The following is an 18,500-nucleotide window of genomic DNA, read 5'->3' as shown; positions in this document are numbered from 1 at the left end:
CATACAGTAATGCCAGCCTCTGCATTGTGACCAAGTAGCACCGCAGGCATTTAATGCAGAGTTTGCGGGACGCTCAACCTAACCCAGCCTATTAATCAGCCCCTCAACTGGTTAGCTGGGCTTGGACCTCAAGTTTATCCAACATATCAGACATATCTTAATACATTTTTTTTAAAGATAAAAAATATGCCTAAAGATTTTTCATGCTAAAAAAATATAATCATATTTTTATCATGTTTTAAATGAATATTTTAACCAATTTATAATTATCCATTAGTCAAAATATCAAAAATCCCACAACAATTAATTTTTTATTTGAATTTTTTATTTGAAAATTTAGCTGTAGACTTCAATATTTTAGGGTATAAAATTACATTGTAAAATATACCTTCAAATATTCAAAATACAAAAATAAAAAAATAAATACAATACTAAAATTTTAGCCTTAAAATAATTAAAATTTAACTTAATAAGATAAAGATATTTTCACAAAATGAGATTTACCTTGAATCTTAAATGAGATCAACAAATATAAATATGTTTTAGATTAATAATCAATTAATAATGTAATTTGTTATGGATAAGATGGAATAAAAATAATAATGTGTACAGCTCTGTCATTCAATATCACGCATATTATGACAATTGACCTAATCTTAGGACCATGAAAATCCAAATATCATAATTAATAGTCAGTTGGATGTGGCTTTGGTGGACACAAGGAGGCCCACAATCCCACGATCGAGAAAACAAAATACCTAAGAATTACTTAGAGAGTTCGGAGAAGCTTTTCAAGAACCTAAAGAACTACCTTCAGAAAGATATTGTCATATAAAAGTGAACTTCACTAACTAATAAATGTGAGACCTTCATTATTAAAAGGTTGAAATAGAAAGATAGTCAAGGAATTAATTCTGTTAGGAACCATCAAGCCCAACCAAAACCCATTTTCAGCACTAGTTCTACTGGTATATGGGTCAAAATCCTTTGTAGACTTGAGGTTTGGGTTTTATCACATTGGAATGAAGAATAAAGATATTCCTAAGATTATTTTGAACTAATGAAGGTCATTACAAATTCCTAGTGAGCCTTAGGCTCAACAATACCTCATCCACATTTTAAGAACTTATGAATGAGGTATTCATATCTTATCTTAGAAAATTTTGTTCTTGTTTTCTTTGATGATATAATTATTTACAACAAAACTAAGAAAGAGCATGTTGCTAACCACTTTTAACCTCACAAAAAATCAAGAAAAGGAGAGAATAGAAAAAGAAAAAAGAAAATCCAAAACACAAGAAAATATATAGGAAAAAAAGTCTAGAGGATTGCTCAAGTTGGAAATGAAGGACCACAATAACAAGTGAAAAAGTTGAAGAGCCAAAATGTATAAGATTAACAAAATTAACAACTCAATTCTAATTGACAAAAAGGTCCATTGGTAAAAATATTTTTATTGAGTAAAGAAATACAAATTTAAATAGGTAAGGACTTAATTACAAGAAAAAATGATTTTTCAAATTAATTTAGGTTTTAATTGAAAAAAATTAAAATAAAGTTGAATTATAATTTTAAAAAGTTAATTTGATCAAATCAAATTAATTGCATAAATAATAATTGTTTTAGTGTTTATAGCTAGGGATGAGTAGAAGTACCATGTTAATAAAATTAAGAAACGGAGAACCACATTAAAGAAGAGTTTATAAAAGCAGAGGGACTTGTAAGCTTATCAACCACCCTTCAAAATAGAATCATACCATTAGATTTCTCAAATCTAATTCAATGTATAGGAAAACATTGATAAAAATATATATTCAATATAATGCAAGAAAGTACAAGTGCTGACATTGATTTACGAGCGTTCGAGTCAGAAGTAACATGACCTGGTTCGTTGGAATTCTTGCCTTGGCCGATGCTTGACTGCAGAGTTTCCCAACATGTCAAATCTTTTTGTTCTTAGCCTCTTGTTTGCAGTCTTTTAAGACCTCAATTTTCTATTATTTTTATTCAATTCACCGACAAACCAGCCTGATTGCAGAAGTAGTTTGTATAATCTTCGACTGACAGAAATCAGGTATCCAACATTCGAATTGAGTTTTGGCACCAGTTGAAGAATCCTTTCAAGGAGAAAAGCAGTGAGGAAAGAAAACATGCAACTTCTAGATAAGTTATCCATCAAGATATAATGCACATTAAAGAATATTAACAGTAATGAACAAAACTTGTATAAACAATGGAACGAGAGACTTATCCCCATATGCCTGCCATGGCAAGTAACCCAAAAAAAGATACGTATTTCCCAGCTGATAGTTACAACAGAGCTTCAGTTACCGTGCTGATGCAAATTTGAGGAACCACTACAGCCTTTTATATCATGCTAATCCTTGTCCACTTTGAGTCAATCCTCAATCTGTTGCATGGAAATTTAATCGAATAAAAAACAGTTACTGTTGAGTTATTGGATACAGAAACAACATATCTGCAAAATTTGTCCAAAAAAATTAGGTGGTGGAAAACTTACAGATGATGTAAACAAGAATAAATATAAGATAATACATCATATCTTATAGACTGATTGTTGATTATCCCAGCCAACATGTTAAACTCGTTTAACCAAATCCAAATCCTTCACTGGCTTCATGAATAGCAAGCAGCAAGCGTTCTTGAAGCTGTTCCCCGGAGGTATACTCAGGAAGGTCTAGCTGATTGAAGCTGGAAAAAGAAAACAAAAAAATAACAAGGACCAACAGAAAATTCCAATATCAGGAGCAAATTTTGGGCTTTTACGTAACCATAACAGCACAGGGCTTCTAGCTGACCATGTGTGAGCTGAAGGCAAACGCTCAGGAGCCCCATAGGCTTTGTGAATCTGAAGCTTTTGGGGACCAGAGATACCCTGCAATGCCTTGAAACCCTCCAATGGAACCTGAAAACCCACAGTTAGTTTTTACCAAAATTCCAAGTTCAGATAGTTGATCTGCTAAAATCATGCACAAACCTAAACACCAATTCAACAAAAACATTTATCATGCAAAATATACAATGAGGTGACCAATTATGTATCTGTTAGAATACATCATATGAAACATATTCATAGAATATCCAAGTATACAGTACAACAAATCACCTTTGATGTTCCAGTGACGAACTGCAGTAGTCTGGCCATATCTTCCTTGTTAAAACCTTTGACAGCCTCCCAAAACCATTGAACAACAACAGATGCTGAAGTATAGCCAGTATACTCAGTGTTGGCCTTCAGATCATCCACTGCAACAGCAGTGTTACTGGTCAGGTATTTCAAAGAAAAAAGAACCATATAAATTGAACGTGATAACAAAAAAGCCAACTCACAATCAATTTCAGGAAGTCCACTGATTAGTAGCTCAAGCTCTTTATCATTGAAAATGGAAATAAGTTCCCTTGGCACCAATTCATTAAAACCTTCTAGGAAGGAATTAATCTGAGGACGAATGGCGTTTGTCAATATATGATCAGCAACAAGGTCTACATACTCATGCTTTGTTTCTTCAGTAACCCTTATGTTTCTTCCTCCAGGTTTAAGCTCATAATCAGTAACCTTTTTCCAAGAAAAAAAGCACGAATAAATGCAAGCTCAGGAGCCACATAAAACTTAGAACCATGTTCATGCCCAGAAAGAGGATAAACCCATAACAAGAATATTGATAACAATACAAGGTATCACATGCTGAGAGTACCTGAGTTTTCTCATAAAGGATGTGCTTCTCCTCATCAGCATCCATGCTGAATGTCAAGTCAGGTATATCACTCACATCATTCTGACACAGATGAGATACAGCAGAAGATAATAACTGTCATGCACTGGGGAAAAACTCACTCCACAGCAAAATGTGGGCAAAAGCACAACTGAATTCAGAAGAGGGGATCACAGATTAAATTCACTAACCTCCAGCATCCACTTCAAATTCTTGTAATAGTCAGGATCAACAGCCTCTATGTCATGGTATGTCACCTTTGCACCAAGAATATGCTTGTAGAAAGACCGACTAAAGTAAACATCCAAAAGTTGCCCATCAAACAGTGCCTTGGAAACCTACACAAAAGCTCATAAGCAATAAAATCAGAAAACTACCTAATTCAACAACAGTGGTACAATCTATTTCAGAAGAAACAAGTTCCGAAGCATTACCACACGGCCCACAAACTTGAAATAAGACAGATGTTCTGTCTGATAAACAGAATTAGGGTTTGGCTGAAAAGTTACATCATTCCCGACAGTTGTGAAAAGCAATGCTCCCTTGTCAAATACAACCCTTGACAGCAATTGATACCATTCTCTTGTCAAACCCCCAGCATCAATACCCTCTTCACCTTGGAACTGCACATTCAATCTTCCCCTGAGATCCTGATAAGGTCGCATCCTCAATTGATTGTATGAATCCTCCAAAACATATGTGCGCCGGATACTTATCCGCAGAGGACCAGAACGGTGTTGCTCATGCTGTTGCTTTATTCTGGTGCGGAAATATGCTCTCTTGTTATCAAAATCAATAAGTCTGGGAGCCTTCAGCATCATAGAAAGTGATTTCTCCAACAAGCCAGGATTCTGCCTTATAAAAGTATTCAAAAGCCGGCGATGCTTCTCAGCAAATCTGGAAAATGTGACAACACCATCAAGCTTTCTCTGAGAATCTCTGAAGCATGCAGTGGTTGAGGAGGAGCTCCCAGAAGATTCTTTGACTTCTCTAGCAGTTATGGTCATGAGATCTTGTTGCATAACAGATTGGTTTGCCTGTAGCTTTTCACACAAAACAAAGAAAGCTTCAATGAAAGGCAAGAGCCTCTGGGTTCCAGGAGGAAGAGGGGATGAAGAAGAGCCCCCCTGTACAAGCTCCCCTACATTTATATTTGATACAGTTGGACTGAAAGTGCTCTGAACAAGCCGTGTCTCTGTCAAACTAATACATTCACTCAATTCTAGCCACAATGGCTGAAGTGCAATACTTAAGTTCCACATGGTAGCTTGCTCCTCCTGTTCCCCACCACTCTCAAGGTCCATATTCTCATCAATAGTGAGTGAGGTGAGTGAGCTGAGTGCCTGTAGCACACGTAGGATTGCTGCCCCGGCCATGGAGCCAGCACTTAGACATTGCATGTGAGTGTTCCTCAAGGTGACAAGCTCACTGACAGCTGAATTGCTTAATCCATGAGCTAATTCTAAAAGCTCTGAAGTAAAGAATTTACGATGGGTTGCAACAATTGAGGCCAACTTCTTAAGCACTTCTCCAGCTAGCATATACACTTTATCTGACAGCCTGAATTTAGTCAATGGAACAGATTAGTGATTCATTGACAAATTCACATGAAAAAAAAATAAATAAAGAAAAACAGAGATGAAGGGAGATAACTAAAATAAAAAAAAGATATATAGATAAATGAATGGCACATCACTAATGATGGATTGACCAAAAAAATGAGCACGTTAAGTTGACTGTTAAGACATGGATCTTTCAAAATGTTAGATATAAGAATTAAAGCCTGAAAGTACCCTTCACAACCAAGAAGGCTGCACAGATTGCTCAACTCAGGTTGTGGTAACTTCGAGAAAACACTGCATGCATCAATGCTCCTATTTCCATTAGAAATGGACCCAGAACTGGCAGCCTTGTCCTCTTGACTTGATTCTGCTACCAATGGTGGAACACTTTGAACACCACCAGGAACTTCACCGGCAGTTTGTTTTTGAGAAGTCTCCCTTGCCTGTCCAGATTGGGCATGGCTGTCTAATTTTGATGCTGCCGTGAAAACTACTACTTGAAGCAATCCCATGACCTGCACCACAACGAATTTGTCTAATGCATGAAATCAAGAAATATATTAGAAGAAAGGATAAAGATTATACCATCAATATAGGGAAAACATGCTACAACGAAACATGAGCCAAACTACTAAATATACAAATTGGATCAAGAAAAGTAAAGAGATGTCAAACCACTTCCGAACCAGATTGCTCATACCTGCTCAAGATGAGTAGTGCTGTGTAGAAAAAGTGGTCGATTCAACAGCTTCAGAAAAAGGATCAAAGGAACATTATCAGTATCGCCCAAAGGTTCTAACGAATTATCTCCATCTCCAATTTTCTCCTTGCCTTTATCAATCTTGGTTTCCAGATATTTTGGACTTAGTGGCTCCAGAACAATTGAGGGATCAAAGTAGAACAACATATTGGCAATAGAAGAATGATTTGTAGCCAAATAGGTCAAGATTTCCAGAACTCGACGCAAAACCAAGGGAGGAAGACCTGTAAAGAAAACAATCAGAATTGATAATTTAAAACATAAGTCAATTGGAAAAAAATATGATTAAAACAGATGGGGAAAAAAATACCATCCATCAACTGCGATCGACCATAAACAACATTTGACTGACAACCATAAAGCCTCTGGGAGTTAATTGCTGCCAATCCACTGACTGACCCTTCAGCCTCGGGTTTAATCATATTGAGCAAGAGACAAACTAAACTTGTCCTTGTAGCACTATGTGCACAAAGGTTTAACAGAAGTCTCTGTAGAAGGCCTTTCCCGAGGGGCTAACATCATAGAAATAATAATGATTGAAAAAAGAAAACCCAGGTTAGAAAAATATCATGATGCAGTAGAGATGTCATGACTATATTGTAAGATCATTATGCAGAAAAAACTTAAAAAAACCTTAAATTAAAAGATTTGGCATTATTCAGTCTGAACAATGGACATTCTCAAACATAAATTCTTTGAATTTACATGAAATCCAAGAGCTCTAAGTGCAAACCTCTAATAACTGACAGTCAGAAAGAGGAACTAAGCAAGCTTCTATGGAAAAGAGAAGCACATCCTTAATTTTACTGGAACTTTAGTGTGAAACAACAAAGTAAGCCAGAACCAGTCAAGCTATGCAGTACTTGCAATTCAGCTCCTGCTAGCTCACAGAAGCAAAAAGAGATTACCTAGTATCGCATCTACCCCAATATAATAAAACCCCTGACTCATTATGAGCTCTGAGCACAGAAAAATATTAATCCTCAAATTAAATCCCTTATCTACTTCTATTCATCCAAATCAATCAAAACTGAATATGAGGAAGCAAGAACCAAAGATTCATCTTTTCTCACAAACAGCCTTGAATCACTAGCTTTCTAAGAAAATACACACTGAACTGGGAAAAACTGCACAACTTTCAAGGGAAACACAAACTCTTCAAACATTGTATAAAATGGCATGATACAAGTTACTATTAGGGTCCATCTAAAGTTTAATGTTCATTGATGTATGGATCATAACATTAAGGTTTTAATAAAATGTAACTTTGTAAAGTTTTTGATCATGAAGAACTACTTAATGGAGGACCACAGAAACATAAGTCTACAGTTGCTTGAACAGATTAATTCAGTCACCATTCATTCTTTTGACTAGACTATTAATCTTCTAGAATTAATCAAAACACTAAAATTCAGAATTAACTAAAACTACATATAAAATAATTCTAAGCCATTTTCATCTCCCAAATAGCAAGAATGCAAAATTGCTTTCCAGTGAAACATAATATGCAGAGATCACCAATTACCTGTGCCATCCTTAGTAGGTGGATCAAAGCTTTCAATGCATTGGTATCCAAAAGTCGCTCGCCTTCAATTTCATTCATCTTCATGCCATCTGCTTTTGCAGAAGCAGCCCTCTGTCCAATTGTAACACCAACACCCCTGTCCATCACTGTTTGCCTATCAAATCCCAAACCATTTCTACGACTATTTAGCCTGTGGCTACTACCAAACAGGCTGTGAGCCTGATAGTGACTCATTGCTCGGTCCCTTAGCATTTGGGCTTCGGCAAGTAATGGAGAAGGTAATGCTGATAATACTGCTTCTGAAGAAGTCAAAAGCACCTGGATAAAAAGCAATCATAAGAGGTTTATCATTATTCAAGAAGCAATTGCAGGCTAAGTTAAAAAACAAAAACCTCTTCACGCACACCAGCAGGAAAAGTAGCAATTGTTGAAGCATTATCCATGTCAACAGGTTGTCCTTCATCCTGCTGTGCAATCTGCTGTGCTCGTTGTTGTGCCAAAACCTCTGCTTGGATGTCTGGAGGAAGAGCAGCCAAAAATTCAGGATCAATATCTTCAACAGAAGGTGGAGCATAAGTTGGAGGTTGAACAGACTGAGCCTGCTGGGAAGCTAGAACTTCTGTTCGTAAATCTTCAGGTAATGCCTCCAGGAAAGTTGGGTCAATTGCGCTTGTAGTGGGAGTCTCATTATCTATACCACTTTGATCAGCCTGGGTAGCATCCTGAGCAACCAATGTCTCTTGCCTGGATGATGTCTCGTCAGCACCTTGTTCAGAAGCAGGCATGGATTGCCCAGGCCGATTTCCTCCAGCATCAGCCCCAGTCATTTCAACATCAGCATTCATCTGATCCACATCAGGCATCATTGAAACAGAATTGGCCAACAAAGGATTATTGCACTGATCATCTGTTGAGGATCTGACATCCTGAACAGGCACATCATTGAGACTTGCATGTGCTTCAGGGACCCCTTCGCATTGCAAAGAAGCATGATGTTCTGCAGAGTTGACATGCTCTGGCATTGTCTCGACTTGATCACATGCAGTGCCATCACCATCTCCAATTTCCATGTTGTCAAGACCATTTGGTGTACTGTTCAGAGAAATTGGTTGAGCTAACATAGGTTCATCCACCTGTAAATCTTCACCTGAATCACTGAATGAAGACCGAGAATCAACCTGCTCATTGCAAGGAATGGTTTCAGCTGTTGGATCAGGCTGATAGTGGGTAACTTCATTGCCATTTCCTTGCTGAACTTCATTTTGTTGACTGCTGGTGTTATCATCATACACCACTACTTGGCCATCATTGGATGGTGGATTATGAAATGGTTGATTCTCCTGGACTCCTGAATTCTGGAACTGCCTCTCAATGGGAGCATTGGTTGTAGGTACACTGCACAGCTGTGATATGAACTGCTCCTCTATTGCTTGTGCAATGGCAGCAGATCGGGCACCTGCTTGTGGCTGACCATCATCAGTCCACCTTCCATCACCAGGCCCTCTCCGCCCCTGTGTACGCAACAAGTCCATTCCTAATGAAGAATCAGACAAAGGTGGGGATGCTGACCTACCTGAACGATCACCAAATATACTACTAGGTACATGTTCAAATGGAAGAACAGGAGCATCAAACATAAAAAAATGAGGTACATCAAAGCTCCCATATGACAAAGCTTCTAAACCCCTGGATGAATGCCCACCTGAAGAAACCAGATCTTCTGACTGGGATGGCCTTAACAGCAGAGGATGCTGAAATCCATTTGCTTCTGTGACAAACCGCTCAAAGGAAGACCTGGGACTCTGACGTCGACGATCAAAACCCAAAGGCCTGCGAAGACCAAAAAGATCATTCACATTCACCCTTTCAAATGGCTCAGCAGCAACATCAATCAGACCACTTGAAGCTCTAGGCTGACCAAGTACCTGCAAATGATCCAACCCATCAACGGCCTCCCTCCACCTGACCTCTATAACACGATTCTCATGAAAATCATCTTCTTCGTCAATCATCTCATCATCATTATAGTCATCTGCCAAGCCAGTATCATCATGATCTTCCACATCACTGTCAGCAAGAGACATCATGCCAGCACCATCTTCAGCAATATCCTCATCCTCGTCCTCTCCCTCATCCTCGTCCTCATCCTCATCCTCATCACCATCATCTCCCATGTCTTCATCCTCATCACCCATATCATCACCAGCCCTGTTCTCAACACGAAAAGTCATCTCAATTTGGTCAGTGTTGTGCAACACACCACCCTCTTCCACTTCTTCATGCATGAAATCCATTCCAATCTCCACCAATGGATTGGTTGGCACTGTATCTTCCGACTCTGTCCTCATGTCCTGCTCTGCTGGCTGATTTTGATGTGCACAATCATTACCCTCAACATGAGTAGTTCCTTGCTGTTGCTGAATGTCAGTATCCTCCTCATCTGGGGCTTCCTGTGTGGCACCGCTATTCTGATTATGCTCTGTAGTCTCCACAGTTGATGCCACTGTCTGTTCATCACATCTTCCATTTGACACAGTCGTTTTCTTCTTGTTCAGACCCTCAGATTTAAGAACTTGCTCACTAGCATTGGCAGCCCTTGACAGACTTTCCAAAGCCTTCAATAGAAGATTGACAATTTTAGGAGCATCAGGATGGTCCAAATCAATCACTTGAAGAATGCTAGTAAGAGACTGCACCATTCCTCCATCTATCATGCTTTTCGCTATATCCGGTGAGCATCCAGAACCAGGTAAGTGGCTGGAGGATGCATTTTTGGACAAAATTGAATATACCAAATCAGAAAAAGCAAAAACCTTTTTATCAGGTAACAAAATGTTTTTATGTGAATTGCTCTCCAAGTTTGAGAATGAAGACATAGCTTTCACAAGTTCATTAATCACTCGCCTCCGCCCTTCACCAGATCGGCCACACAAAACAACAATGAACCAAGAAGCTTTTTCAGATAATTTGTCTCTCCATTCATCAGGTCCTGCAGATTTATCTGTAGATATTAGAATCAACTGGTGTAAGATGTGATGAATTATCCCACCTTGCCCAGAACTATCTGTTTGATTAGATCCCCGCAGATGACAGAATTCCAAATCTCGTCTCAGTATGACCCCAACTGCATGCACATACATAAGAAGAACATCACTCAACACCTTGAGAACAAAAGTCACTTTAGCCAGTCCAGCAGATCTTTCAGATTCAGACTCCATTTTCTTTGTATCGTCAACCTTGGATTTTCCCTTTAACTTCGTAGCAGGTTCATCCACATTCATCGAATTTAAATCACCAACACAACCATCTGGACTTTTTGGCAAAGGATGTTTCAGAACTATATCAAGAAGCTGATCCATTACTTGAGTAAGATTGGCCGGAATCTTTTTATGGCCTTTGGCACATTTACCTGAACCATCATGCATCTTATTCTCAGAAATTCGGACAGATTCTTCAGCACCTAAAGCTTTTGATTTGTCCCTTTCCTTCTCTCTTTCCTTCAATAATACCACAAAAGTACTCCCTCCTGATGATTCCAACTGACAAGCTGCAGCTGCAGCTTTCATAAAAACCACAGGATCTCTGGAAATAACAGGTGCCATAGATGTTAAAAATGTCCTTGGGAAAATACGCCCAGCATGGCGATTTCTGATCAAAGTTTGACGTATCTCCAATTCCATGGCAGTTTGTAGGGTATGAGGATCTTCAAGGAGGTGCCGAATGATGGCAGATGCAACAGTGTCATATCCAGGGAAGAAACAACTTCGTGGAATACTAAATAGAGCAGTTAACCCTCCATTTTCAAGAAATTGCAATGCTAAAACATGAGTTTTTGTCAAGCGAGCACATAACTGCAGAATAGCCTGCATGATCACAGCAGGAACATGCTGTTTCATCAAGTCACAGGCAACAAGTAGTGCTTCACGACTCTCTTCAATAGTCAGGTAACCAGTTGACTTCCCCAATAATTTCTCAAGTGCTGTGCCAGATTCTTTCTCAGGAAAGTCTGAAGCCACCTTTTTTTCTGTACCTGATGCCAGAACTGATGAGTCAGGCAGAGATACTGTCTGGGCTCCTCCAGTAGTTTCAGAAGAGATTCTAGACCTGGATTGCAACATGTTATCTAAGATGAGCAGTAAAGCACTAATGCATTTTGGGATAAGAATTTCACTCCCTGATGCATTTCTAGCCTTGAAATTCATCAAGACATTTGTTACAGCAGCAACTATACCATTCTGTGCTGCACTTTCTCGAACAGTTCCATCTTCAAAAAGGAGCAATGCTAAAATATGTGAAATCATACACAGTGCACTGGAATCCTTGGAAAAATCCAATGGGCAAAGCTTTAGCTGCTCAATAAGATAGGATGCCACCTTTAGACGGTCTGCTCCTTTGTTCCGATTGCAAAGGGTCACAAGCAAATCCGTCAAAGAGAATGCCATTGTATCACTACTCTGAAACAACTTCACAGATGCAGCAAGAATATCTTCAACAGGAGGCACCGTCATTTGTCCTTCTTCTGTCACGGCATCTATTGAATTATCCTCATCGTCAATTTTCAATCCTTCAGATGAACTTCCTAGTGATAGCGCAAGTGCCCGAGCTAACTCATCATCCTCCTGCACAGGATCCTCAGCATGACTAAACAGCCACTCCATGGCCATTTCAACACTATTTGTTTCCACCCGTCTCAGTGCCTCTTCAGCTCTTGCCCTTGTAAAGCCCATCTCAACAATCATAGCAATTGTATTTTCATCGGGTGGTGGGAGCATGAACCTTTGGTTTGTTCTTCCTGCAATGCCACTTCGATTCCTTTTGACATCTCCAACACCAGAGTATATGTGCGTAACAAGTGACACAATAGAAGAAATGAAGCCAGTGCTGCAACTTGGAAACATCGGGTGGTTCCAGACAGATAACATGACATCCAGAACCTGAGACTGCAGCATGCGAACAAAGACTTCAGGGTCCTTAGGAACAGGAAATAGCCCACTTGACAAACCAGCTGCAACAGGCTGAACAAGTAGTTGAACTTGGGATCCAGATGTTGAAGATAAAAGCAGAGAGGAGTTAACAAAATACTCGAGCACATGGCAGTAGCTGTGTAAAGTGTAAAGTAGCCATGTGCTGTGAGACAAATTATTTCCTTCACCTGCCTTCTCATGGTCAACTGAGGGGCGAGGAAAAGGGTAAGGTAGTGTCCATAACAGTTGACTTGTAGCTTCAAATGTAGTAAGCAGCTCCTTAAAGGTTCCATGTACATAAAAATTATTGACCATTGATGCATAACAAGTACGCCTCTTGCTGTCAAATGTGAGGGTTGCCATGTCATCAACAACCTTTCCAAGATATTGGCACTTAACTGACAGTGATGTATCAAGTCCAGCAGTAGAATACCCTGAGAAGCTGAGAGCCTCAAGATATATTTTAGCCAAGGTAGTTCCAAGGGTCTTTGAAACTGCACTCAACAACTCTAGATCAGCCCTTCGACGGTTTGGAGATGTAAATCCCTTCAAAAGGGCAGAAAAGAAAGAACATAATACAGAGGCCAATTTGTTTAGAATCTCATCAGGAGTTCTACTTTTCAACTTTGGCAAAGATGTCTCTGGTTCATCTGATGGGATCTCAGAGTCAATGCTTAAAGCATCCAAGTGCTGACCAGTCCTCGCACTTCGTATATGTGCCAAGCCATGTCGACTACGGAGGTGCAAGCCTTCGCCTGAACGAATGACTGAGAGAAATTCACGTTCCCCACCCCAAAGGGACTGAGAACCATTCCTAATAGAAACTGGGTTCATGTATCTCACAACTGGAATGTTTGCGGCATCGTCACTTTCTCTTACCACAGCAGTTGATGAAGACAGGCCAGTCCCCTGTTCTGCATTTCTCCTTTCATCCACTTTGGAGTCATTATACAGAGAAACTTGCCAAATTATTTCCCGGTATGCCATCCCAATATCCTTCAACACATCAGCATCTGCAGTGCCCAATTCAGAGACAAATGTACTATTCCCCTTCAACAAAAAATTCAAGAGAGAAAGTATACCTTCAAGGCTGGAAAGATATCTCAGAACCTTAGCTTGCTTAGCAGATTCAACCACAGCAAGATGAGTCCCCGCAACTGAAACTAATAGTTCATTTGTTGATTTTAGATGTTCTCTCAAGAAGGCACATACTGCCCTAGCCAAGGAAGCAGAATGCTGATGTGAGAAGTTCTTAAACGCAACAGATATGATCTGACCAATCGATGTTGAAATGGGCATTAAAGGCAAAGTAAATAACTGCAGAACAGCATCAATTCCCTTCTTCTCAACAAATATATGACATGTGTCAGAATGCTGGAGAACTGTTTCAAGAAGATGAGCAACATTGCTTAAACATTCAGGAAAAAGTGAGTCAACATTTGATGCTGTAGTATCAGTTGACTGCTCAGTGGTCTGCTCCAAGGTTTCCATCCTGAAACTCCCCCTATCATCTGACAGAACCAGACTCCTTTCTTCAGCATCAGTTTCCATTGGAACAGGAGCAGAGCAGGACGGATCAGTGGATGGGCAAGAACCATCGACCCCAGACCCAATTTTTGTAATGACATTTAGGATCTCAATCAACATATCCACTCCAGGTCCTCGTAATGAGGAAGCATGGCGCATGAGTTCATCCAGTCCAGTAGACAAGGACCCCGGTGCCTCACCAAAAAGGGCATGCAAATACATTTTGGATGTAAATATTTTCACGAAACACCTTAGAGCATTCCGATCCTTTACAGCCTGAAGACCATTATTATTCAGGCATAGGGCATCCAAACACTGAGGTATACACATTATGGCTTCTGAAGAGCATAGAACACCATCCATTATTGCATTCAAAAAAGCAGAAGGAAGACCAGCTGCATCTAAGATAGGGAAACAGGTAGGATCTTTGTGAATTAGATCACTCATGACAGTTGCTGCAAGTGAAAACACCCCTCCACCAAAATCTTTTGCTCGTCTGAAGATTAGACATAGGCATTGGGGCAACAAACTCTCCTCGGATCCATAAATACGAGAAATGTTCCCAGCAGCATATGTTCCAAGGGATATCACCCTTAGCAAAGCTTTCATCAGTAAACGTCGATGATAAGCAACTAATGCTTCAGAATACAGTGGAAGCATACTATCAAGCTCTGAGGAAGCACTTGCAGCTATTTGCAAATTCCTTGTCCTTGAATCAGAATCTTCACCTTGTTGCTTTGAACAATTTTCTACATGAGACACTTCTACCTTCAGTCGAGAGATAGTATCATCCAAACCACCCAACTCTCTGAATAATGCGGCTGCAGGATTACTGTAATCCATGAATGCCTCTAGAATATGCACGGCTGTAGCTACCAAATGCAAATGCTGTGGGTCTGTATCCTTGAGGAGGGGTAGAAGAGTTGGAATAAACCCTGCCTCGCGCATGGCTGAGCAACCTGATGATGATGAGACCAAAACAGTGACAAGAGATAGTAGAGCTTCAGCAAAATCAACAGACCATTTTGATGAATCACTGATAACAGAATCAATGGCTTTTTGCATGAGGCTGGACAGGATGCCGCGGTGACCACCAGATGTGACAGCAGCCAAGACAGTTGATTGGCGGGATCGATCTTGAGAAAGAGCAACCAATGATAACAAACAAAGAATTCGAATTTTCTCAGGCACTTCATCTTCATAGCTCAATAGTGAAACTAATTCATTGACAAACTCAGGCTCAGAGTTGAAGAAAGAAACTAGATCATCAGCATCACTGCTTGCCTGAACAAGAACAATGAAAGCATACAAACGGATGCATGTGTACAATTGGCAAGAAACCAAAGGACGAAACGCCCTTGCGAACCGCAATCTTGTCAATAAAGAAAATCTTAAGCTGGGAGGTACTTTATATTCTACAACTAACTTATTCAAAAGCTCACAATCTGTCTCTGAACAAGTATCAACATTAGGTAAATGAATAATTTGTAAACCCTGACTTGGCTGTTCTATGGCACTGAACTGACTTGACAGATCGTTCAATGCATAGAACTCAAAATGAAGGGTGCAACCTAACTCATAAGCAATAGGGTCACATCCATTTTGTGTAGTAGACGCAACCAATCCAAGACCCTCATCCTTTCCTCCCCAGCCTTGTGCAAGAGAAAATAACTTTGTATTCAAAGACAAATCTTTAATGGAATATCTTCCAAGAGTCTTGTTCAAAAAAGCTGCAAGAGTCTGCAAGGAAGCCTCTACTATGTCCGCATCAGTGGAAGCAAGAAGGTTAGAAAGATGCTGCTGCAAAAACAGAGGAAATAGAGAAGAATTTTTTTATGGAATTGAGGGTAAAAAAGGCAAGTGTTATAGAAGCCCTTAAAACATGCCTGTGATGGTATTTTATCACCACTAAAAACATATACAAAGGATACTGAACGAAAACCACAGCCTAACTGATAAAAGAAAAACAGAAGCAGCACTGTTTGCCCAACTATTAAACACACAAGATGTATTTCATATAGGAACAACAATACCTCATAAGAACTATAAAAGTGCTTATTTGTGCAGTTCTCTAAAATTATTCTGATAACACGAAGAATTTGAAGAAGAGCTTCTCTTGGAAAGGGAGGATCAGATTCCAAGAAGTTGTCTTCAACCTGTAAGTCTTTTCTTGGTTTTATGCGCTTCTCAAAATATGAATCAAAATGATTAAAAAGATCAACCCAATGATGAAAATCTCCCTGCAGCAGTGTGAAATGAAATTAAATCAACCCATTCATAAATCTGCATAAAAGCAACCCTCATACTTTGTAAGTTAAAGGATGTAAAGTTACCTTATCGAACTCCCAAACAAAACCTTTTAGGGGTTCTTCTATATTCTCAAGTGGACTGGTAATAACACCATTGATGAAGGACTTAATTTTGGGAGGCTGACACAAATCAAAGGACACAACGTTATTTAACAGCATGCAAACACTGTGGGAAAACAAACTCAACCAAAATGTTAATATATATATGGACATAAAAGACTTGCAAACCAACAGATTTCCTTTTCTATACAAGGTAGACAATTCTCTAGAAAGAACCATTTCAAATTTAGCAATCCCTTACAGCTATAGCATAAAATTCTACCGCTTCAAAATTATAAACAAGCAGAAGCGGATTAATCTAAAGTGAACTCCTGAATAATAAGCAGCATAGCAACCATAATTATGAAATTTTCCAATTAAAACAAAAATAAAAGGATAAATTAATAAAAAAGAGTGAAAGAAAACAAACACCGACTAACCACTTCTGCAGACCTCCGTTTCTTAAGCTTTGTCATGGTGATTTAAACAAGCATTTATAATCAATTAGACAAAGAGAAAGGGTTTGAGTTTCTTATATAGAGCATGAGAGACAAGTAGACAAGGACACCACTGCCTACGAGAATAAAGCTAAAAAGAAAGAGGGTTTTGCTTTTCTTTCAAGAAAACTAAAAACTTCATTAAATTAAAAAAAAATAAAAAATTATGTTATAAAAAAATAAAAAAATTATTTAATTTGATTTTAATTTTAAAAACTTGAAATTAATTACATCAGATTAAATCTAACCAATTCAAATAACACTACATCAACTTAAAAATAAAATATAAAAACTAATTTTTTTTCTAATTCTAAAATCTAAATATAACCCGACATTCTTCTTCAAACTTTCTATTAATTTTTCTTTCTCCTTTCAAGTTTTTTCATTATTAACTCCTAAATACTTTTTATTAACTTCTCTACCTCAACTACATTCAAATAAATAATGTCATCATCTTTTATTTATTCTCCTCCTTCTAAGATGGTATCTTAGAACTACTTCTAGCTCATTTTGAACAACTCCAAGTCATCATTGATTTTAGAGATAAAGGCTTCAAGCTTTAAGCACTAGAATATTTTAAAAAATATTCTGATAAATCTTATTAAGAATGTTTACTAAGATGTGTCTAAAGAGTCACTTAAATAAAAAAAAACTATTTTACTCTATCATTCTAATATCAACAAATTTGCAAATAGTGTATAAAATAAAAAACATAGTTAGTTTTTTTTTAATATCAACTATTACCTTTTCCCTCGAACCAAAACAAGATATTGTTATCAATGTCCTAAGGTAGAAAGATAAAGTATATAAGACATCACCTGGAACAACGAACACTAACAATTTTGAAACACACTTAACTAAATATAAGAAACAACAAAACAAAATAACATTTTAGGAATAAAACTAAAAGATACAAGGTTTCACAAACAAAGGCTCAAATCTAATTTAAGCTTTTTACAGTTTTTCTTAGTTGACCAATTTATATAACTCATAGAGGGATCAATTACAGAGATAAAAGATTGTAGTTGGTCAAACAAATCTTGGAGAAAACAGTGAACCCTAATAAGAAAGACTGGTCTTTAAGACTTAATGATACACTTTGGGCTTACTAAACTGCTTATAAAACAACATTAGGTATATCACCTTATAGACTAGTCTATGAAAAACCTTATTACTTGCTTATGGAACTTGAACATAAAACTTATTGGTCTATTAAAACTTTTAAATCAAACCTTGATGATGGTAGTCAACTGTGAAAATTACAAATAAATAAGCTTGAGAAAATAAGAAATGATATGTATGAGAAAATAGAGAGATCAAACAGATCTTGAAGAAAACAAGAAACCCTAATAGGAAATACTAGTCTTTTAAGACTTAATGATGCGCTTTTGGCTTGCCAAACTACTTATAAAACAACAAAAAGGATGTCACCTTATAGACTAATCTATGAAAAACCTTGTCACTTGCTTATGGAACTTGAACATAAAGTTTATTAGGCTATTAAAGCTTTGAATTCAAACCTTGATGATGTTAGTCAACTGTGAAAATTATAAATAAATAAGCTTGAGAAAATAAGAAATGAT

General features: G+C 38.1%; 1 protein-coding gene across 5 annotated transcripts; it reads right to left on the bottom strand.

The window, feature by feature from the left end:
* Positions 1–1,723: 1,723 nt before the first annotated feature.
* On the bottom strand, positions 1,724–17,009 carry LOC105139965 (E3 ubiquitin-protein ligase UPL1-like). Of its 5 annotated transcripts, XM_011046615.1 has the most exons (17): positions 16,861–17,009; positions 16,406–16,501; positions 16,106–16,312; positions 7,974–15,872; positions 7,582–7,899; positions 6,367–6,568; positions 5,997–6,280; positions 5,528–5,811; positions 4,169–5,294; positions 3,926–4,072; positions 3,717–3,797; positions 3,352–3,577; positions 3,128–3,267; positions 2,820–2,926; positions 2,522–2,712; positions 2,332–2,410; positions 1,724–2,117 (listed from the first exon to the last, which is right to left on the bottom strand). In XM_011046615.1, exons 1-15 carry the CDS (start codon positions 16,894–16,896, stop codon positions 2,610–2,612), a joined length of 11,256 nt encoding a protein of 3,751 aa, XP_011044917.1. In that variant the 5' UTR covers positions 16,897–17,009; the 3' UTR covers positions 1,724–2,117; positions 2,332–2,410; positions 2,522–2,609. The 5 variants fall into 5 exon arrangements, with proteins under 5 accessions (XP_011044917.1, XP_011044916.1, XP_011044915.1 ...); XM_011046614.1 differs by having other exon boundaries at positions 1,727–2,413; XM_011046613.1 differs by having other exon boundaries at positions 1,727–2,410.
* Positions 17,010–18,500: the final 1,491 nt, after the last annotated feature.

Source organism: Populus euphratica, unplaced genomic scaffold (assembly GCF_000495115.2).
Source record: "Populus euphratica unplaced genomic scaffold, PopEup_1.0 scaffold113.1, whole genome shotgun sequence".
In the NCBI taxonomy this organism is placed as follows: Eukaryota; Viridiplantae; Streptophyta; class Magnoliopsida; order Malpighiales; family Salicaceae; genus Populus; species Populus euphratica.
This window is presented reverse-complemented; position numbering and strand designations above follow the sequence as displayed.

What these genes read in the sequence shown, in the direction of transcription:
- LOC105139965 (XM_011046615.1), bottom strand. Translation starts at nt 16,896, where the DNA reads ATGACAAAGCTTAAGAAACGGAGGTCTGCAGAAGTG. An exon ending in GCACTACTCATCTTGAGCAG is followed by an intron (nt 5,812 to 5,996) that starts GTATGAGCAATC and finishes GTTGTGGTGCAG; the next exon opens with GTCATGGGATTGCTTCAAGT. An exon ending in TCGTCACTGGAACATCAAAG is followed by an intron (nt 2,927 to 3,127) that starts GTGATTTGTTGT and finishes GTGGGTTTTCAG; the next exon opens with GTTCCATTGGAGGGTTTCAA.